Raw genomic sequence first — 23,493 nt, 5'->3', positions numbered from 1 at the left:
TTGGTACTTGTTTATTTATTTGTTGGTCATGGGGCTTGAACTCTAGGCATGGGCGCTGTCCCTCAGCTCTTCAGCTCAAGGTGAGTGCTCTACCACTTGAGCCACAGTGCCACTTCTGGTTTTCTGGTAGTTAACTGGAGATAAGAGTCTCATGGACTTTTCTACCTGGGTTGGCTTTGAACCACAATCCTCAGATCTCAGCTTCCTGAGTAGCTAGGTACCCTGCTTTGCCTTGAGAATTATAAATCTTTCTTTACTTTTATTTTGGAAATGATCTGGTATTTTCCTATTTTGCATTTTTTCTAGACAAGTATAAACAACCTATATTCAAATGCATGTTAATTTGCACTCATAACCTTGCTTTAATTGCCAGAGGAACAACATAAGAGCATTAAATTTAAAAAACAAGAAAGGAAGGATAGGTAGGGAAGGGAAGATGGACAGATAGCTGCCCAAGTTTAAGAACACAGTAGGCATTTGTAAATGTTATAAAGAATTTCATAGCAGTAAGTCTTTAAAGATGGGAAAAGACTACTTTTTTTCTGGAGATTTGTAGAAATCTCATTGTTCTAAGAAAGGTTAAGGTCAATCTTGCCAGCAAAGGATTATGGCCTTACAATTTTCATACTTTTGCAAATACTTACTCTCAACAACTTGGTGTGTATGTCTGAAATTTCACCTAATTCTGCTGCTTCTAGGTGAATCTTCATCAACTTTTCATATCTGCATGAAAAGTCAGTCACAGAAAAAAAGTATAATAAATGCATAGATTTTAAAAAGATGTTTTATTAATTATTTTCAGCTTTTTTGTTTTGCTTGGTTGTTGAGGACTCGAACTCAGGGCCTGGGCTCTATCCCTAAGCTTTTTAGCTCAAGGCTAATCTGAGCTCCATTTCCTGGACAGTGCCCAGGCCCAGAGTTCAGGCCCCACGACTGGACCCCCCCCCCAAAAAAAAATTTATTCAAAGTCTAAATGCCAGCAGGTTATAAGAAAACCTTGAGGCCTTTCTTCTGAAGAAGACTTTTTTTTTGGGTCTGGTCATGGGGCCTGAACTCGGCCTGGGCACTGTCCCTCAGCTCTTCAGCTCAAGGCTAGCACTCTACCACTTGAGCCACAGCACCACTTCTGGCTTTTTTCTTTTTGCTTATGTGGTGCTGAGGAATCAAACCCAGGGCCTCATGCATGCAAGGCAAGCGCTCTACCACTGAGCCACCTTCCCAGCCCTGAAGAAGACATTTTTATATACAGTAGTTTCCCCTGATCTGAGGTTTTGCTTTCTATAGTTTCAGTTAGTGGTGGTCAATGATTGTCTGAAAATATTAAATGAGATATTCCAAAAATAGTTCATAGGTTTTAAGTTCATGTTTTTTTGAGTAGTGTGCTAAAGTCATATACCATTTGTTCCTTCCAGCTTGGGATTTGAATGACCTATCACCCTGTATATCCACACTATATACACTATTCACTTGCTATCATGTATTGTAGTATTTATATATGGGGTTTGCTACTATCTGAGGTTTCAAATATCCATTGAGCATTACTCAAGGATATGGAAGGACTACAGATATGGATGAAATTAAACAGACAAGTTAATTTCAAATAATCTTTTTTTTTTTTTTGGGTCCAGTCGTAGGGCCTAAATTCTGGGTCTGGGCGCTGTCCCTCAGCTCTTCAGCTCAAGGCTAGCGCTCTACCACTTGAGCCACAACGCCACTTCCGGCTTTTTTTTCCTTTTTGTTTATATGGTACTGAGGAATCGAACCCAGGGCCTCAGGCATGCAAGGCAAGCACTCTACCACTGAGCCACCTTCCCAGCCCAATTTCAAATAATCTTATGCCAGTATAATAGTAAAAATTCTAGATTTAAAAATCAACGAAGGGGGCTGGGAAGGTGGCTCAGTGGTAAAGTAGTGCCTTGCATGCATGAGGCCCCGGGTTCAATACCTTAGCACCACATATGCAGAAAAAGTCGGAAGTGGGTGCTGTGGCTTAAGTGGTAGAGCACTAGCCTTGAGCTGAAGAGCTGAGGGACAGCACCCAGGCTGAGAGTTCAAGCTCCGAGACAAAAAAAAAAAAAAAAAAAATCAACAAAGGTCAATAGTATATACTGACTTCATTTAGTAAGTTTCCTCTGTAATCCTAGAAAGAAGGCAGTTTAAATTATCAATTTTTCAAGAACCTTCCAGATATAAACCTAACAAATAAGAATAAAGTGTCCAGGCCCCATAACTGACAAAAAAACCCAAACAAATAATAAAGTAAAAATAATTCCTAAAATTCTAAAAATACTCATTAGTGGGGATTCTATAGATACTTCTTCCTATTTCCTTAGTTGGTAATAAGTTCACCATTTTACTATTCAGATTTTCTGCTAGACATGATATCTTTTTTAATCTCCTTTTATCCTTTACAAAGGGATGGTAAAAATGCCACCAGAGATGGCATTTGTTTCTTACTGAGAAAACGGTTATTTTTCCCCTTATGATGGACCAACCACTATCCTAAGGATGTTCTGTAACACAAGCACTTGCACGGCATGCCACAAGACAACTAAATAGAACATTTAATACTTTTTCTACTGCTAGCAAGGAAGAAAGTCTACTCACGCTTTCACTGTCTTCTCAATGTTTCTGATGCAGAAATCCAATGTAATCACAACTTCTGTCTTTTTGTGAACAGTTTCATTGTAATCATCTTTAACTAATTCACTACAAAATAACATTATTGCCATTAGTTTATCTAAGGAATCATTTACTTTTTCTTGCTTAGTATTAATTATACCAACACTATAAACTAGCATACGTAAAAATGAATAAAAGTGTAATCACTCTTTTATATTTGCAGGAATATGTTTGCAGATAATAATATTCTGTTCTAGATTATAATTATATATTGTGTATAATTATTAATTCTATTCTAGATTAATTAATAAAATTAGTTTTTAGACTTTTTCGAGGTGACTATATATACTCATCTATGATTACATTTATGTGATACATCTGAAATAGGCATATCTACAGAGACATTGTTTTAGTGGTTGCCTAGGGCTGGTTGGTTTGGGGAAAAATGATGAGCAGTTGGTTTGGAGGTGATGAAAGTGTTCTAAATTTAGAGTAATGGTTACATAGCTCTGTAAACATAGAAAAATCACTAAACTGTCCATTTTTAATGGATGAGTTATACAGTATCTAAATTCTATAATGCTGTTTAAGAAAGTAAATATGACTTTATTTAGGAAAAAGGTAGGTCATGGAGGAAGATTCTGAGGACTTACCCATAGAAAGAATATACTGCACTGAATTAGGACAATGCCAAAGTCTTCCAAGACAGCAAAATAACCACTAAGTCAAGGTCTTTGGGAATCATACTGTAGTTTTAAAGTTTAAATTCTATTTTTCCTCTTGATTTCACAAGGTTATTTTAAGGTTATTTTAAGCCATAACCTTTTGTTTTTGTACTAATTCTGCGGCTCAAATTTAGGGCTTGGGTACCCATGAGCATTTGTGCCCAAGGCTAGAGCTCTACCACTAGAGCCACAATCCACTTCTAGCTTTCTGGTGATTAACTGGAGATAAGTCTTACAGACTTTCCTGCTTGGATGGCTTTAAGCCAGAATCCTTAGATCTCAGCCTCCTGAGTAGCTAGGATTACAAGCATGAGCTATGGTTGCCTGGCTCCACCAACTGTGTTTGTAAATTAACTGTGAAGCAAATAGAATAGAACAGAAATCAAGTTCATGGACCTAACCAGTCTGAATTATCTGATTATCAACAAGGGGGTGATTATAAATTATTCAGTGAGACCTAGCAGAAGAATAATTTAAGAATTTCCACCTGCTACTTACATCAACCACCGAATTCCCTTTCGCATTAACTCCTGATAAAGCAGCAAAGTTTTGGCAATTCTACAGGCGTAACACACAACTCCAGTTACTGCCTGATGGAAATATAAGAGGTGTCAGAATTTGGTGTCATTGTTATATAGTGTATGAAAAACTTTAACACATACATTTTCAGGCTTACATATTCCAATTAGGTTGATATAAAATGTAACTACCAGTGTCCAAAAGCTAAGTGCAGTTATAACTAATAAAATATTTCATCATTAATTTTATCTAACGATAAAGAAATTTTTCTTATAGTAAGTTCAAGAAAGGTTACCAAGTAGAGAGAATACAAATAATTTAGAAAAGGTAACAATTTAAAGGAATAAGTGCCCAACTCATATAGGCACATATGCTTATGCCTCTACTGCTGACAGGACAATTTAAAATCAAATGTTCACACAGTAATTTGCTTAAATACTAACCTTAGCCATGCTTGCATCGCCATCTAGATCATAACGCGGATGTACTTTAGGGAGGGAAACTGAAATATGAAAAGGGGTAAAATTTTAAACTATTTTATCCTTTACATTGGCAAATATAATATAGAAACTGAATATCAGAGGCAAAACTCTTTTCCTCCCTAAATAACTTCTTGAAACAATGCTCATTATGATTACTTCCAATATTTATTTCTAAGGCATTTCATTTTTTTGAAAAATACATTTAACACAATAAAGTCCATTTTTTTTTTTTTTTTTTGTCGGTCGTGGGCCTTGAACTCTGGGCCTGGGCGCTGTCCCTCAGCTCTTCAGCTCAAGGCTAGTGCTCTACCACTTGAGCTACAGCGCCACTTCTGGTTTTCTGGTGGTTTATCGGAGATAAGAGTTTCACGGAGGGCTGGGAAGATGGCTCAGTGGTAGAGTGCTTGCCTTGCATGCCTGAGGCCCTGGGTTCGATTCCTCAGCACCACATAAGCAAAAAAGAAAAAAGCTGGAGGTGGCGCTGTGGCTCAAGTGGTAGAGCGTTAGCCTTGAGCTGAAGAGCTGAGGGACAGCGCCCAGGCCCAGAGTTCAGGCCCCACTACCGGACCCCCCCAAAAAAAAAAAAAAAAAAAAAAAAAAAGTGTTTCACGGAGTTTCCTGCCAGAGCTGGCTTTGAACCGTGATCCTCAGATCTCAGCCTCCTGAGTAGCTACGATTATAGGTGTGAGCCACTGGTGCCTGGCTGAAATCAGTATTTTTTTAAAACCTAAATCAAATACTAAAGTCCAACAGGAATGTAAAAAATGAATTAATTGTTTATTGGATCAATAGATAAATAACTCAAACAATTTGAAACATAGACCTACTTTTTCTTAGATTCTAAAGTGTGGCATAATTTCCTACACAGACTGGACAAAATAAATCCTGGCTGAAGTTTACAATACCAATGTGTCTTTGAGTGTTAGACAAACAAAAATAAAGTAAAATGAATGTGACAAACTGGCACTTTAGCTGGGAAGGTGGCTCAGTGGTAGAGCACTTGCCTTGCATGCATGAGGCCCTGGGTTCGATTCCTCAGCACCACATAAGCAGAAAAAAAAAAAGCTGGAAGTGGCGCTGTGGCTCAAGTGGTAGAGCGCTACCCTTGAGCTGAAGAGCTGAGGGACAGCGCCCAGGCCCAGAGTTCAGGCCCACAACTGGACCCAAAACAAACTGGCACTTTATGAAACAAGATCTTTAATCAAAACTATATATGAGGGGCTTGGGAAGGTAGCTCGGTGGTAGAGTGAGTGCCGCACATGCATGAGGCCTTGGGTTCGATTCCTCAGTACCACATACACAGAAAAAGCTGTAAGTGGACACTGTGGCTCAAGTGGTAGAATGCTAGCCTTGAGCTGAAGAGCTGAGGGAGACCCAGAGTTCAAGCTCCACAACCAACCAAAAAACAAAAACAAAAACAAAAAAACTATATATGAGGCTTTTCAAATTTACTATTATTTATTGACTAATTTATAAAATTTCAGTATTTACAAAGATCTATGTCATCACTGTGATGACAAATTACTGTTTTTTTTTTGTTTTTGTTTTTGTTTTAAGAAAAAAACAAACAAGGAGAAAAATCCATACGTACTTTTCTCATAGCGTAATCCTATGGTATTCAGGGAATCCCGGCTTACTACAAAGATTGGGTTTTCCTCTGTGGTTTTAGGAAAATGTTGTGCCAACCTTCCAGGTTCTAGAACAAGGCGTCGCCCTTCATAGATGAGTTCTTGATTTGAAGAAATAATTTTGGTTTGTTTATATACCAATTCATGAAATACAGTAGCACTATGAGAAAAGTTTAAAAAAAGACAAAATACAAGTTTAGATAAAATGAGAGACAAATCTTGATTTTTAAATGTTGAGTTCAACATTTATTTCTAAGATCAGGACCAGTTCCTATAAATGCTTTGTTAATATGAATATAAACTTACTAAAATGAAAATTCCCAACAATCTGTATAATATACATTATATATATACATAATATATATAATATTTAAAAGTAAGGAAAAACACAGAGAGAGCAAATAGATACCTAGGTGTAAATCTCAGCTCTTCCAATTACTTGTAGTGACTTAACTCCTCTGTACTTACTTTCCTCAGTGGTAAATGAAGTAACAGTGGTAATCACTCTCATGTCTGTGAAGATTAAATGACTTAAATGTGTAAAGAACAGTATTCTCAAGAACAGTACTCTCAACGGTGTGATGTTTGCTAAATAGATTAAAAATAAGCTATTCTCAAAATGAAATGTTTGGGGAAAATATGGATTCCACTGAAGACATCTATAAAATCAAAGAAATGTTTCAGCAGCAGAGTTGTGGTCTGGCTCTACCACAAGCTTCTGTTTTGATTGGCTCAGGTTGGAAAGACACTTAAGTTTAACTGCACTTTTATAATGAACATGGTGGTTAATACCCAATTCTGTTACCTAAATATTCAGGCTATTGAGTAGCAAAATGATGATGAGTAATATAAGTTGATATTATGATGTTCATTTTATATCTTATTTATATATTGTAGGTTAGATTTTCACACCTATGATAGTTTACCTAATCTATTTTCTTTTTCTTTTTTTCTGGTGCTTGGGTTTGAACCCTAGGCTTGTGCATGCTAAGCAGGCACTCGAACACTGAGTCAGATTTCCATCCCACCCTTTTATGAATTTTATGAGATATCAAAACTGCTATTTGAATTCTGTCAAAAGAGAAACTCATCAATTCAGACTTCCCTGGTTTTAGATGCAAGTATGTGTAAATATTTAATTAGATGCAGTTTTATCACATGGACAGATACTTTTTTTTTTTGGGTCCAGTCGTGGGGCCTGAACTCTGGGCCTGGGTGATGTCCTTCAGCTCTTCAGCTCAAGGCTAGCGCTCTACCACTTGAGCCACAGCGCCACACCCGGCCTTTTTCTTTTTGCTTATGTGGTGCTGAGGAATCGAACTCAGGGCCTCATGCATGCAAGGCAAGCGCTCTACCACTGAGCCACCTTCCCAGCCCCTGGACAGATACTTTTTAAATCTAGGTATAATGTATTTCTGTTTGTATTCAACAAATATTGAATATATGTCTAGTATTCGTTGTTTTATGACATTATGTACAAATAAAACTAAGCTATATTTAAGATTTAGGCTTTAATATATTTTTTTTTTGGGTCCAGTCGTGGGGCATGAACTCTGGGCCTGGGCGCTGTCCCTCGGCTCTTCAGCTCAAGGCTAGTGCTCTACCACTTGAGTCACAGCGCCACTTCCGGCTTTTTTTCTTTTTGCTTATGTGGTACTGAGGAATCAAACCAAGGGCCTCAGGCATGCAAGGCAAGCGTTCTACCACTGAGCCACCTTCCCAGTCCTAGGCTTTAATATTTTTAAAGCAGGATAATACTCTTAGTAAAACTAGCTCATATACCAGCAACACAGTATTTATGGTTATGTGACCACATAATTTTTTGTCAGTTGTAGGGCTTGTTTCCAGGGTATGGGTGCTAACCCTGAGCTCTTTTGCTCAAGGCTAGTGCTCTACTACTTTGTTTTTTTTTGTTTTTTTTGTTTTTTTGGGTCCGATCGTGGGGCCTGAACTCTGGGCCTGGGTGCTGTCCCTCAGCTCTTCAGCTCAAGGCTAGCGCTCTACCACTTGAGCCATAGCGCCACTTCCGGCTTTTTTCTTTTTGCTTATGTGGTGCTGAGGAATCGAACCCAGGGCCTTGAGCATGCAAGGCAAGCGCTCTACCACTGAGCCACCTTCCCAGCCCCCAAAACTGGTGAATCTTATTGTCCCAGTTTAGGAAAATATTTACTATATAACACAAGGCATTGATACAAGAAAGATATATAAACAGGTACTTACGTATTATAGCTGTGAATATAAATTTTATGAGCCGTCATTTGTTGTAGTGAAAAAACATGAATTATCATTCGGTGAAGTATATCACTAGTTTCTGCAAAAAACTGGTCAAAACCCCAGCACTTTTCCTGGTCTGCTTCAAGGATGTTTGCAAGAACAGGAGTAAGTAGTACTTGAAGACCTCTAAAATAGTATTGAAAAAGTAGTATTGAAAAGTAAATACCATATTGTCTAGGTACAATCCAAACCAGGAAATCAAAGAATTAGCTATCTTACATGTTGAAAATCTCTTTTCTGAAATGCTTGGGACTTTCTCATTTTGGAACATCTGCATATATACATTATAAGTATCTTGGAGATGAGACCAAATCTAAAAATGAAATTTTTTTATATATCACATATATAACACATAACCTGATATAACTTTATACAGTATTTTTAGTGTACCTGCAGTTTGGCTGTGATCAGTCTTGAGGTCAGGTATGAAATTTTCCACTCAAGGTATTATGTCTGTACCCAAAAAGGTATGGACTTTGGAGCATTTTGGATTTTGAATGCTTAATTTATATTATTTTTTTCTTGTCTTTTAAAGAAAAACTTATAGCTTGCCAATTTTTGAGAAAGTCAAATAACTTTCAGTTAACAGCAAATGTCAATAAATTAAAAATTATAGGATTTTAATATTAACTTTTCTTTTGCTTGGTAATTGTTTCAATACTTGTCAAGCTCCAAGATTCCTCACTTTTCTAAATGCATTATGCTCATGGTTATCCAGGTAAGATCAACTGACTATAACCAGATGTTCATGAGGGTATTTTATTTTCAGCAAATGTCTCTAATGTACTTGTAATACAGCAATCCAATACGTAACTTTACATACTAGATTGGCATTTATATGCCTTCTTTAGAAAGTATATTATGATGTTAACCTACCAATCAATAGTAGAATTCAACAAGGAATAATCTCTGAGTAAAAAGATGATATACTTTAAAAAAACTGAGTGTAAGAACCTTTGCTTTCCTCTGTTTTCATTAAATTATAAAGCATGGTCATATAGGTTTCCAACTGTGGAATTTCAAATGGTCTTTAAAATTTAAATTTACCTTTGTGATAAACACTAAAATAATCCCTTGTCTGTTAAGTTTTTTAAAATTAAATATATCTTTTTTTAAATGTTATTATTATTTTATTTTGTTGTTGTTGTTGGTCCTGGGGCCTGAACTCTGGGCCTGGGCACTGTCCCTCAGATCTTCAGTTCAAGGCTAGCACTCTACCACTTGAGCCACAGAGCCAACTTCTGGCTTTTTCTGCTTATGTGGTGCTGAGGAATTGAACCCAGGGCCTCATGCATGCAAGGCAAGCACTCTACCACTGAGCCACCTTCCCAGCTCCAAATATATCTTTTTTATTGTGAAGATACTGTACACAAGGGTTACTGTTACATGAGTAAGGTAATGAGTACATTTCCTATTGAGCACTGTTACCCCCTCCTTTGTTTTACCCAAAACATCCCTTCTCTCCCTCCCTTCCCAACGCCTCCCTCTGTTAAGTTTTAAGGTATATAGTCAATGTTTTTATTTTTACCAAACAGCTATATATTCTCTTTCGCTTTGTTAGTAATCCAAATCTAACACCACTCCTCATGTGAGGTAGATACGAGAACCAGCTTTTACTGCAATTAATTCAAGGTTGTCAAGTGGAAGCATAACACAGTTCAATGAAAATCAACCCAGAAATGTTTATTCACACAAATAAAAGTCTTTTTTTCTTACTGATCTTTTAAAACCATGAAAATGTTGGCTTGGGAATGTCTGATTTGAGGTGAAGAAAAAACTAGAGGGAAACATATCTGAACAATAGAAAGAGACCAAATCCTGATAAAAACAGTTTGACATCAAGGATTCAGCTGTATTTTGAGTCACATATACACATGAACTTTTAATTACAAAGCCAAGCTATTTCCTTCACTTAAACCAGCCAGATGAGGTTTTTTTTTTTTGTTGTTGTTGTTATCCAGACTTAACTAGCTCATTAGGTGTTTTTGTGCATTTGTATGTGTGTTTTTTGTTTTTTGCTAGTCCTGTGGTTTGAACTCAGGACCTGGGCACTGTCCCTGAGCTTCTTTTGCTCAAGGCTAGCACTCTACCACTTGAGCCACAACACCACTACTGGCTTTTTCTGTTTATGTGGTACTGAGGAATCAAACCCAGGGCTTCATGCATGCTAGGCAAATACTCTACCACTAAGCCACACTCCCAGTCCTCATTAGATTTTTGTTTAGTTGTGTCCATTGTTCATTTATATAGTACACTTTACAACTCTACTTAAACAAAAATTAAATATTTACAGCCTATCTTGGCTCATGCTGTAATCCTATCTACTCAGGAGGCTGAGATCAGGAAGATAACAGTTCCAGGACAGCCTGGGCACAAGAATCTGTGAGACCTCTTCTCAACCTATAGTCCCCACTATAGGTGGCATTCACCATGTGAATCTCAGCTATATGAAAGGCCAAGATTGGGAAGATCATGGCTCATGATCAGTCTCGGCAAAAAAATCTGCAGGACTCCATCTGACCATCTGAACTGGGTGTGGTGGTATAGATCTAACTCAGCAATGGCATAAACAAGAGGATCATTGTCCAGATATGGATCCAGGTTCCTACTCAAATAACCAGTGCAAAAAGTGGCTGGAAGCATAGCTCAAGAGGTAAACTGCCTGCCTAGCAAGTATGAGAATTGAGTTCAAACTCCAATACTGAAAAAAAAAGAAAATCACATAATCTGTTTTTGGAACGTAAATTAGTATGCTAATAATTCATTGAACAGACAAGGTCTGTTATTCTCCAGAAATAAGCAATATATAGTTTAGACCATCAGATTATGGCTTCTAAATTCCTGCAATAAACAGCATGTGTTCATTTTCTGAGCTCTTTACATGTTATCAATTTTGCCTGAGGTCCCCAAATTAAGTTTTACTAAGTAAAAACTTAACACAAAATCACTATAATATTAAATTTCTGTTTCCTAATACAATGAGTTTTCTATGGTAAATCTATTTGCATGACCAAATTTTACTTCTGAGACTTTTTTCTAGAAAACTTAAGAATGAAATTATAATGACAATGGTTCTTGATAATCATTTTATCAGTGGAACTCTTGGTTTAAATGATTTTTCACAGGACCCTGTAAAGTGCTAAGTAATATTAACTTGTTTTAGATGTTTACTTACATGAAGGCATACAAAAAGCACCCACAATTCATAATAGGCATTAAGCTAGATGCTAATCATATCCTATATGTTTACTTGTAGATTATATATCTATCATGGTTGGAAAAAAAATAATTCAATAATCACAATTCTAAATATTGAAAAAGTGTTGACTATATTTCTAGAGTGAAAACTAAAATAATTTACTATCAGTGGGAATGTAGAGGTAGAGTACTTGCCTAACCCGTGTGAGACTGGGTTTAATCCCCAATACCACTAAATAAATATCTAAGTAAATAGATAAATAAAATAATTGATTTTATACTTTGAATTTCTCTTGCACTAATTGCTTGTGATAAGATTCTTACCTGGCATATTTTTGAGGCATGGTTGCTAAATTAATGAAGACCCAAATAAATATTTGAAACTTGCATAACAGTACTAGAAAATTATTGTATCTCATCTTTTGAATCATTTAAAAACTTAAAAAAAAATCAGAATAGTAAATGTTTTAGTGATAGCTTTCTATAATTCCAGTTGAGAAATTTACTGATATCTATGCCATTCTTTGTAGTCCACTGATAAGACGTTTTGTATAAAAGATACCTTAGTCTTAAGTGGAATTCCCACATTGGGAATTTCAAAATTAGATATTAGTAATCTTAAAAATATATCCCTGATACCCTAGGAAGAATGTTTATATAGCTCAGAATATTTACCACAAAAGACAAAAATCACATGCTTTATTTAATAATACCTAATCAAAGTATCCAGTCTGAGCTATATAACAAGACCTATATAACAAGAGCTATATAACAAAACCAACAAAACCCCTAAAATTATACTTGAAGTATCTGAGTATGTGTGATTTTAGACAATGAAGTGCAAAATATGAAAACTAGATACACTATATTTACCGAGAAAGACTACAAGAATTAGGCATCTCTCCACTCCAGTCAATTGGTCCATTTTCTGCTTTTTGTACTCCAGATATTGCCCCAGAAGGCTTTCCAGTAATTATTTTATACCTTAAGAGGAATAAAAGCAGAATAAAATTAGCAGTTCATTACTATATAGGCCTATTAATGGGCTTTGCAAAAGTAGTTCCTCAATTGCACCTACAATTATCTACTAGACGAAACTTTGTAATTGATGGTCAGAGGATCCATAAAACAATCAAAATACTTTGAATCTGACTGACTGAAGCAGAATAATGGTTGTATGAATACTTTATATATGTCATAATTAATTTTCATTTGGATCTCAGAGTGCCATTAACAGCATCTTGATGTTCACAACAAAAATATTAATTTTTCTATCTGAAAAAATGGAGCAAACACAAAAAGTTATGTTACAGAATATCTCTAGACCATGAAAAAAAGCAACGAATCCCTTTTAGCCTACATTATTCACAGGCAAAGTCCACTGATTATAAAATTACCACAGAATGAACAACATTCGTTTAAGAAAACAAAACTATACAGAACACAGTATCAGAAAAATTCTTTGCATATTGAAAACATGTAACATGTAGGAATAGATGTGCCAAAATTATAAGGGGAAATTTAATGAGATTCCAGATGAGGATGTTAAAAATGGATGGACTGAATAGGTAGGGATGGATGGGGACACAAAAGAATACAATAATGATGTAGCAAGTCAATATAAGCAGTCTTTTGGGTTTCAGAACTTTTTAAAACAAAACTTAACACAGGAGGGAAGTATGAGTTTGTCTTTAAGAATACTTTTACTTACATGAAACTGTAAGATATAACAGAGGAATATTAGGTAAGCTTACAGATGTAATTTCTGTCAGAAGCTTTTTAATGTCTAAATAAATGTACTCTGAGAAAATCAGTATCTTTGTTTAAAAGTAGAACTAACCAGTGAAACTAATTAAGATCATTTGCTGCTTCCTCAGCAGAAGCAGCCACAATTTCTGCCTTAAGAGATTTTTCAAAGGAAATCAATGTGAAAAGTAAAAAGTGTTCACATGAGAAATTTGACTGTGGAGGAGTAGCTGGAAATATATGAGATCAATGCAAAAGAAAGGCAAACAGGATATAGGAATACTATTCTGTATTTACAAAAGTTTAATTTTGTTAAGAGCCATGTAAACATTCATAATATATGAGATGATTAGGGAACAATTGCTATAATGTGAGATAAACATATCATTCAGTAGTAAATTAAAAGTTGCTAATGACAAAGCACTTTTAGGCATTCATTAATATCAATGTTCACAAAAAGTTGAATTTCTGTGCAAATAAAGAAACTTTGCTAATGTATAACTGCCCATGTGAGGATCAGGAAAGCTGTCAGGTCACTTATGAATCAGATGGCTCCTTTCTTTCTTTCTTTTTCTTTTTCTTTTTTTTTGTCAGTCGTGGGTCTTGAACTCTGGGCTTGGGCATTGTCCCTCAGCTCTTCAGCTCAAGGCTAGCGCTCTACCATTTGAGCTACAGTGCCACTTCTGGTTTTCTGGTGGTTTATTGGAGGTAAGAGTTCCACAGACTTTCCTGCCTGGGCTGAGATCCTCAGATCTCAGCCTCCTGAGTAGCTAGGATTACAGGCGTGAGCCACCGGCACCCGGCCTACATGATTCCTTTCTTAGGAAGCACCACACTTCTGATTTAATCCATTTTTAGGGCAAGAAGATGTGCAGATAAAAAGCAAGATTAACTGTTTGGCACAATTTCTGTTGAATGAGACAAGCACAAACTGACTCTGAGCCTTTGTTAATGAAGAGATTTTATAAAAAAAGACATGCTGTAAAGTAGGCTCAGGGTGACACTATATAAACATCTCTTGTACAATTAGTGAATGTCTTCTCCCTGATAAACCTACTGCACTTACTGGACAGCATGTAAATACTCAAGTTTCAGCAAAAGTCACATCATATTTTACTTCCTCAAATTAGCAAAAGAAAAACATGCTTCTTCTGTCAATTTTCTTTTCTTTTTTCTTTGTTGGTTGTGGGGCTTGAACTCTGGGCCTGGGTACTGTCCCTGAGCTTTTTTTTTTTTTGCTGGACGTGGGACCTGAACTGTGGGCCTGGACTCTGTCCCTCAGCTCTTCAGCTCAAGGCTAGCGCCTAGCACTTGAGCCACAGTGCCACTTCCAGCTTTTTCTGCTTATGTGGTGCTGAGGAATCGAACCCAGGGCCTCATGCATGCAAGGCAAGCACTCTGCCACTGAGCCACCTTCCCAGCCCACCCCTGAGCTTTTTTTGCTTAAGGCTAGTGCTCTACCACTTGATCCACTTGATTCATTTCTGGCTTTTTAGATAGTTTACAGGAGATAATGGTTGGCTTTAATCCAGCATCCTTAAATCTCAGCCTCCTGAGGAGCTAGGAGTACAGATAGGAGCCACCAGCACCCAGCTCAATTTTCTCAGACGAGATTAGGTAAATATTATAATTTTACACTTATGATTATTACTTTAAGTCACATGTATTTATTAAAGGTAAAGTCAAATATATAGTGTGGATAATACGGTAAGACCTAATGCAATGATTGCATAAACTAGGCTGTCAGTGAGTTACTGTCCCAAATCATTCACTCATCATTTATAACTTCTAAGTGCTTTAAATGTATATGCACTGGCTGTTCCTTATGAAGAAGGTTTCTCACTAATTTCTTTTAAAATAAAATAAAGCAAGATCTATGAATAGATGAATTTTATAATAAAAATTTCCCATCTTGAAACTTATCTGCTTTATTTGCTTTATAAGAAGTGATTTTGTCTCTATTTTTTTTCCTTATAACATGGCAGCATACAAAGTATAACTAGTAAAATGCACTCAGTCTCTAGTTGGAACCAGCAACACTAGAAAAAATTTAACATTACATTACTGCCAAAATGGTTTTTTTTTTTTTTTTTTTGGTCCAGTTGTGGGGCCTGAACTCTGGGCCTGGGTGCTGTCCCTCAGCTCTTCAGCTCAAGGCTAGCGCTCTACCACTTGAGCCACAGCGCCACTTCCGGCTTTTTTTCTTTTTGCTTATGTGGTGCTGAGGAATCGAACCCAGGGCCTCGAGCATGCAAGGCAAGTGCTCTACCACTGAGCCACCTTCCCAGCCCCAAAATGTTATTTTTTAAAATGACTAAAGCAACGGATATATATGAGAGAACTATATTTCTTTTACATCTGGTCAATGCATTGTTCTATTTCATATAATTTTGTTAATGTTTTCAGTCTCATGTAAGAAAAGTGCTTACAAGCACATAAAGTTTAAAAAGAAACAGTGTACTACAGTAAAATTCAGAAAGCAGTATACTTTTAATGACAGACCAAAGACAGGATACCATTTACACATTTGTATATAGGATTATTTAAACATGGTTAAGAAAAATGATGCTTGGGCTGGGAAGGTGGCTCAGAGGTAGAGCGCTTGCCCTGGGTTCGATTCCTCAGAACCACATAGGCATAAAAAAAAGCCGGAAGTGGCACTGTGGCCCAAGTGGTAGAGCGCTAGCCTTGAGGTGAAGAGCTGAGGGACAATGCCCAAGCCCAGAGTTCAGGCCTACGACCAGACCCCCCATCCAAAAAAAAAAGAAAAAGAAAAAAAGAAAAATGATGCTTATATATTACTACCCCCCCCCCCCCCCCCCCCCCAGTTCTGGGGATTGAACTCAGGGCCTGGGCACTGTCCCTGAGCTTCTTCTTTTTTTTTTAAATTTAATTTTTATTTATTTTTTATTGTGAAAATACTGTACAGAGGGGTGACTGAGCTTCTTTTGCTCAAGGCTAGCACTCTACCACTTGAGTCACAGTGCCACTTCTGACTTTTTCTGTTTATGTGGTACTGAGGAATCTAACCCAGCCCTTCATGCATGCTAGGCAAGCACTCTACCACTAAGCCACATTCCCAGCCTTATATATTACTTTTTACAAACTTGCATTCTTATTAAAAACCATATTGCTAAAAATAAGAAGGAATGACTACTAAGCTAATGTAAATTAGTATATACCCAAAACACATGGTGAAACAAAATAAGCTATACATTTAAAAATTACTTGTACTTTTAGATGGAGAAGCCACTTACATCACTTCTTTATTCCTACGAGGCCCTTCAAATGGTCTAAATGGCAGTGATCCAGTAGCTGCATGGTAAAATGTTACCCCAATACTCCAAAGATCAACTGTTGCTCCGTATTTCTTCTGATGATCTTTCCTTAGTACTGCTCTCTCATACATATCTGGATGCTAGAGAAAAGATTAAAAAAAAAAATCGATGAACTTGTGAATGAGAGTAATATTTACAATAAAAAAGGGATGGTATTTGCTAGGCATTGGTGGCCCACACCAGTACAGGAGACTGAGATCTGAGGATCAAGGTTTGAATCTAGCCAGGAAGATTCAACTCCAATTAACCAGTAAAAAGCTGGAACTGGAGGTGTGGCTCAAGTGGTAGAGAGCCAGCTGTGAGCAGAAAAAGTTTAACAAGAGCATGAGGCCCTGAGTTCAGGCCCCAGTTTGGGTACATGTGTGCACATGTACACACACACAGGCACACACACACACACACACACACTCGATCCTCAATACCTCATCTGCCATATTTTTCTAATAATTTCATTTTCCCACTCCTCAAAAAACTCACCTCAAACCTTCAATACCCTCTCCCTTTTAAAGCCCACAATTTTGAGACTTAATGCCATGCTTCAAAAAAGGATATGGAAGCAATGAGACCAAGCCATCAGACCTCCTTTAGGCCTCTGCCAAATACCAACCTACCTGGACCTGTGTCCATCTTCCAGGCCTACATGTTATGCCATGGAGCTGACTATATGCTAGAAATCAATTCTTGTAATTATCCTTACTATTTTAGGTATCATTTCCCTCCACTACTGAATTACTCCTTTCCACTTATGAGTTTAATATCTCTCATTTAATTTAAAAAAATCCCTAAGTTTAACTCCTTATCTCCTTTTAGAGATCATGTAATTCTCTGCTTTTTACTATAGTAAAAATCCTTAAAATAGATATCCACAGTTACAGCTACCTTACTCCCTTCTATCCAAAACTATCATCCATATGCTTTAGTAACTTCTAAAACTGTCTACTATCCTGAGTTCCAGATTCACAGTCTACCATTTTCATCAATGTTTAAAAGGATGCTCAGATATAGCATTTTCAAGAGTCTCTTTTAAGCAAACAATTTCTTTTGCTAGTCACTCTTTATCATATTATCTTAATTTACTGTCTTTGTAAAATTTTAATAATCTAAATTTGGCTTTTTGTTAATATTATTTTTTCTATTAAAATGTGAGTTTATAGTAATGCTTTATTTCTGGTTTACCACTGAAATCCTAATGGAGAGCACAGTGCCTGGTACACTTGTAGAATAAATGAATGAAATCCCATTAGGGCACTCATCTAAAAGAATATAAAATATATCTACAGATCAGTTTGAGAATACCTATTGTTAGAACAATTTAAGCTTTTTTTTTTTTTTTTTTTTTTGGGTCCGGTCGTGGGGCCTGAACTTTGGGCGTGGGCACTGTCCCTCAGCTCTTCAGCTCAAGGCTAGCGCTCTACCCACTTGAGCCACAGTGCCACTTCCGGCTTTTTTCTTTTTTGCTTATGTGGCGCTGAGGAATCGAACCCAGGGCCTCATGCATGCAAGGCAAGCACTCTACCACTGAGCCACCTTCCCAGCCCAACAATTTAAGCCTTAATTCACATCAGACAGAATAAATTTTTCCTTTGTCTTATAAAATCACAACAGCTGAATCCAACTGGAAAAAGTCACAGACTCTAAGATTCTAAGGTCGAATCCAGAGTGATGAATAATTAAGAAACTATATAAACTTCCTGCTAAAGATATTTTAGGTATATTTTCTCAAGTGTTTCAAATCTCACTAACTTTACATTAGCCTTTCTAGCCACAGAGCTCTTCTAGCTTTCTACAACTTTAAGTTATATATTTATGGAGGCATTTCATTTTTTTTGTGCATTTCTAATAATAGTCCTTTTGGTCTTTCAATAACCAAGCTCCATCCTTCCCCATAGAATTTTGTTTTATAAATATAATAAATTTTGCTCTATAGAGCATAGTATTAGGAATAATTCATAATATATTAATTATCCGTATCCAAAACTGGGAACCTCTTCTGGCTATACTTTTCTTTAGTACACAGATGGATTTTAAAATACAAAGCTAAGCCGGGCCCTGGTGGCTCATGCCTATGCTAGCTACTTAGGAGGCTGAGATCTGAGGATCACAGTTCAAAGCCAGTCCAGGCAGGAAAGTCCGTGAGACTCTTATCTCCAATTAACCAGCAGAAAACCGGAAGTGGCGCTGGGGCTTAAGTAGTAGAGCATTTGCCTTGAGCTTAAGAGCTCAGGGACAATGCCTAGGCCCAGAGTTCAAGCCCCACAACTGACAAAAAAAAAAAAAAATAGATACAAAGCCATTCCATTAGTAAAATTAAAAGATATGAGTATTATGAAAGTTTTAAGAATTATTATTTTTTATTGTTATTATAAAGGTGACATAAAAAGACCAAGAATTCTTAACGGAAAAGTAATAGCATCCTTAGAAACTAATACCTAATTCTCTTTATACACAATCGTCATTAAAATAGAAAATTCAATTTTTATAGTGAGCTGGTTGACCAACAACTCAACCATCTTTGCAGTAGATGAAGCTTTCAAAAATGGAAATACTAGTGCTACATGACTTACCAAATATTCTTCAGTGCCATAGAGAGAAACAAATTGCTCATCATCCTCTAATTCTCTAGCTGCACCAAAATCTGTGAGTTTGTATACAGACTGTCCATCTTCCCCTATGACACGCATGATATTTCCTGGTTTGATATCACGGTGCACTATGCCATTTTCTCGGAGGTGATTCATTCCACCCACTTCAATAAAAACATTAAACAAAGGAAATCATAATGTTGGTAGGTATCTACATGTACATGTATGTTGCAATTTAGTTGACAAAATGTATTCATGTTCAATCAAACTTTTCTCTATAAATTGGTTCGGTAATTTTACTTAAAATAACAGATGGTCTTTTTATACACACATATATACACATGTATAATATAATTTCAATTATAAGAGTTTTAGAATAAGTATCAATATGGAGGGAGGGACTGGGGATGTGGCTGAAGTGCTAAGGCTCTTGTCTAACAAGCACATGGTCCTGAGTTCAATCCCCAGTGCTGCTAGATGAAAAAAGGAGTACTGGCTCATTTTGTGAAACAAAGGCAATTTGCACAGAGTGACTTTTTTTTTTTGCTGGTGGTGGGGCCTGAACTCTGGGCCTGGGCACTGTCCCTCAGCTCTTCAGCTCAAGGCTAGTGCCTACCACTTCAGCCACAGTGCCATTTCCAGCTTTTTCTGCTTATGTGGTTCTGAGGAATCGAACCTAAGGCCTCAGGAATGCAAGGCAAGCGCTCTACCATTGAGCCACCTTCACAGCCCCAACAGAGTGACTTTCTTGACTAGTTGATCTCAGATTAAGCAACTTAAACAGCTTAATTTATTTTTTTTTTCTGTGTGAAGATCTTTAATATCAAATCATTTTTTTATAATATTTTACATACCATTTGTTAGTTTACATTTTTAATTTTTTAAATTATTATAAAGGTGATGTACAGAGGGGTTACAGTTAGCCTAATATTAAAAAAAAATCAATTTGGGGCTGGGAAGGTGGCTCAGTGGTAAAGTGCTTGCATTGCATGCATGAGGCCCTGGGTTCAATTCCCCAGCACCACATAAGCAAAAAGAAAAAAAAAATCAATTTGGTCTAAGGAGTCCAATGTCTCCCCTTTTTTTCAGTTTGAACTCAGAGCCTTGAACTTGCCAGACAAAAAAAACCCCACCAAAAGAAAACAACTACAAGGCTTTCCCTATACTTACTTCAATATCTGTAATTCTGTTTAAGCAGGCTGCATTGTTTCTCTCTCTTATTTTATGTCAGCTGTGGGGTTTGAACTTTGGGCCTGGGCACTATCCCTCAGCTCTTCAGCTCAAGGCAAGCACTCTATCACTTGAGCCACAGCACCACTTCTGGTTTTCTGGGCGGTTTACGGTAGATAAGAGTCTCACAGAGTTTCTTGCCCAGGCTGGCTTTGAACCATGATCCTCAGATCTCAGCCTCCTGAGCTAGGATTACAGGCATGAGCCACTCTGACATTGGCTCTTCTCTTATTTTAATCTCACCTAAACTGTCTTCATTATGCTTTGATATCAAATTGAAACTTTATACCTTCTTTTTTTTTTCATTTTGCTGGTTCTGGGGCTTAAACTCAGCCTGAGCTCTTTCACTGAGCCTCTCTGTGCTCAAAGCTAGCTATCTATCTACCACTTGAGCCACAGTGCCACTTCAGCTTTTTTCTGAATAGTTTATTGGAGATAAGTGTCTGATGGATTTTCCTGCCCAGGCTAGCTTTGAACTGTGATCCTCAGATCTTGGCCTCGAAGGTAGCTATGATTATAGGTGAGTGCCACTGGCGCCCGACCATTCTTCTTTTTTTTTGTCTGGGGAGGAGAGGTGTAGTACTAAGGTTTACAGGGGATCTTGTGCTGAGTCACATCTCTAGCTAGTCCCTTTTTGCACTAGTTATTTTTGAGATATGGTCTTCAAATATTTTATTACCTGGACTGGAATCACAATCTCCCAATCTTAGCCTCCCTCACAGCTAGAATGACAGACTTTTGCCATCATGCCCAGCTATTTGTTGAGAAGGCAGTCTCATTAATTGTTCTGCCTGGACTAGCCTCAAACCATAATCTTCCCAATTTCAGCCTCCTAAGAGGCTAAAATCACAAGAGTGAGTCACATTTTTTTTAAAGTACATAATCAGTAATTTTAGGCTAAAATCACAGGAGTGAGTCACATTTTTTAAAAGTATATAATCAGTAATTTTTAGTATAGACAGAGTATTAGAACTATTACCAGTAATTTTATACTTTTAGCATGCCCCAAATAAAAGCCTCATTTCTATTGTTCTCAAAGCTGCCCCATTCCATTAACAGCCACTACCCAACTCTATCCACCTCTAACTACTAAACTATTATTATTCTTCCTTTCTTCTCTCTCTCTCCCCCTTTCTCTCCCTCTCCCCCTTTCTCTATCTCTTTTTTTCTCTCTTTTTGGTCAGTCGTGGGGCTTGAATTCAGAGCCTGGGTGCTGTCCCTGAGCTTTTTCGCTCAAGGCAAGCACTCTACCACTTTAAGCCATAGCTCCACTTTGGTTTTTGGTGGTTAACTGGAGATAAGTCTCACAGACTTTCCTGCCCCAGCTGGCTTTAAACTGTGATCCTCAGTTATCAGCCTTCTGAGTAGCTAGAATTACAGGCATGAGCCACCAACACCTGGCTTCATTATTCTGCTTTCTTATCTCTATGGATTTGTTTATTTTGAACATACCACATAAATTATATAATATTGTACCTAGTAAAATATTTTGAAAAGTGAATACACATTTTTACCACATATCACTACTTAATTTTTATGCATGAATAGTATTCCACTGATACGTGACATTTTTAACTATATATCAAATGAAAGACATTTGGGGTTGTTTCCAGTTTTGTCTGTGTGCACGTGCTCATCCTGGAGCTCATCCTGGGTGCTGTCCCTGAGCTCGTTTACTCAAAGCTACCTCTCTACAACTTGAGCAACTCAGCTTTCAGCTTTTTGGTAGTTAATTGTAGATAAATTCATAGACTTTCCTGCTTAGGCTGTCTTCTAACGATTTGCAATCCTCTGATCTCAGCTCTTAAGTAGTTAGGATTACAGGTAGGAGCCATCATGCCAGGCTAAGTTCCTAATTTTTTACTACTATGAATATGCTGCTATGAACATATCCACATTTATCTTTACATGGGAACTGCTGGATCATAAGTTAATTTCATATGTAACCTTTTGAGGTGTTTCACTACTATTTTCTCAGGGGGTTGTAAATTTTACAATCCTACCAGCAATGTATGATAGTTTCAATTTTTCCAAATCCTTCCCCACTTTTAAACTGGGGTTGGCTTTTCATTGTTAGGATTTTCTGAATAAAAAAAATTTCCTTATATGTGACTTGCAAGCATAGATTGTCATTCTATGAGTTGACTTTTCATTTGTCTTTCACAGTACCAAAGTTTTAATGTTGATGCAGTCTGATTATCTTACTTTCTTTATCATATTATGCTTTTGGTATTATAGGTAAGAAAGGTTGTTTTTTGTTTTGAACGTAAGAAATTTATTTTGTATTCTATCATTAAATCATATATATATATATATATATATATATATATGTATTCATACAGATAAAAAAAACATACCCACATCTCGTAAAACAATTAAAAATTCTGATTCTGGTAGTCCATAAGCATTCGATGGCTCTTCTAAAACAGTGTATAAACTTCCACATGGACAAAATTCCATAACAAGTACTTTATGTCTTGTTGTTGTCTGAAAAGAGAAATCACTGTTTGGAAATCAATATTAAAAAAAACTTGGATTATATGGTAGCACTTAATCTCATTTTATATACACATAGGATTTACTACCATGACGAAGGTAACTGGAATTGCTTTGTTAACATATCTGTTAACTGTATATACCTGAAATCCTTTAAGTAATGGAATCTTATTCTTAAACATAAATGGGTAGCAGAATGTCTGAGTGGTCCCTCTTACAGTAAAGTTCCTGTTTGTTTAATCTCCACCTGAGTTGATTTGCATTAAAGTTTGTTTTTAGTGTTCCACTGATTATACGATGCATCAGTGTAACAAACACCATCAAATTATATAATATACAGTGATTATACTATGACAATTTTAGAAATTAGAAATTTTTTTTTTTTTTTTGTTACTGGGGCTTGATCTCAGGACCTTGTGCTTGCTTAGCTTGTCTGCTCATGGCTGGCACCGTACCATGTCAGTCACTCTTCTAGCCTAACATTTTTTGTCGGTTAATTGGAGATGGAGTCTTTGTAGACTTTTCTCTCCTAGCTGACTTTGAACCAGGATCCTAATCTCCTCTTGAGCCAGTGGCACTTGACTTGAAATTCTGAATGAGTCATAAAATCTCATATTCACCTTTAACTTTTTGTTGCTGTTGGTTGTGGTGTA

The 23,493-nt window shown here is 36.8% G+C and overlaps 1 protein-coding gene across 2 annotated transcripts in view; it reads right to left on the bottom strand.

The window, feature by feature from the left end:
* The window catches only part of Tbk1 (TANK binding kinase 1), a 45,601-nt gene that overhangs the window by 12,601 nt on the left and 9,507 nt on the right, over positions 1 to 23,493 (bottom strand). For both annotated transcript variants that reach the window (XM_069988011.1, XM_069988000.1), the window contains exons 4-13: positions 22,702 to 22,831; positions 19,097 to 19,278; positions 16,452 to 16,612; positions 12,322 to 12,432; positions 8,197 to 8,376; positions 5,940 to 6,136; positions 4,310 to 4,368; positions 3,846 to 3,937; positions 2,608 to 2,709; positions 645 to 723 (exon numbers count right to left, since the gene is read on the bottom strand). In XM_069988011.1, the coding sequence (XP_069844112.1) occupies positions 645 to 723; positions 2,608 to 2,709; positions 3,846 to 3,937; positions 4,310 to 4,368; positions 5,940 to 6,136; positions 8,197 to 8,376; positions 12,322 to 12,432; positions 16,452 to 16,612; positions 19,097 to 19,278; positions 22,702 to 22,831 (1,293 nt within the window). The remainder of the gene's footprint in view (positions 1 to 644; positions 724 to 2,607; positions 2,710 to 3,845; positions 3,938 to 4,309; positions 4,369 to 5,939; positions 6,137 to 8,196; positions 8,377 to 12,321; positions 12,433 to 16,451; positions 16,613 to 19,096; positions 19,279 to 22,701; positions 22,832 to 23,493) is intronic.

The sequence above is a fragment of the Dipodomys merriami genome, unplaced genomic scaffold (genome assembly GCF_024711535.1).
Source record: "Dipodomys merriami isolate MVZ:Mamm:240054 unplaced genomic scaffold, mDipMer1.0.p SCAF_10, whole genome shotgun sequence".
Classification (NCBI taxonomy): Eukaryota; Metazoa; Chordata; class Mammalia; order Rodentia; family Heteromyidae; genus Dipodomys; species Dipodomys merriami.
This window is presented reverse-complemented; position numbering and strand designations above follow the sequence as displayed.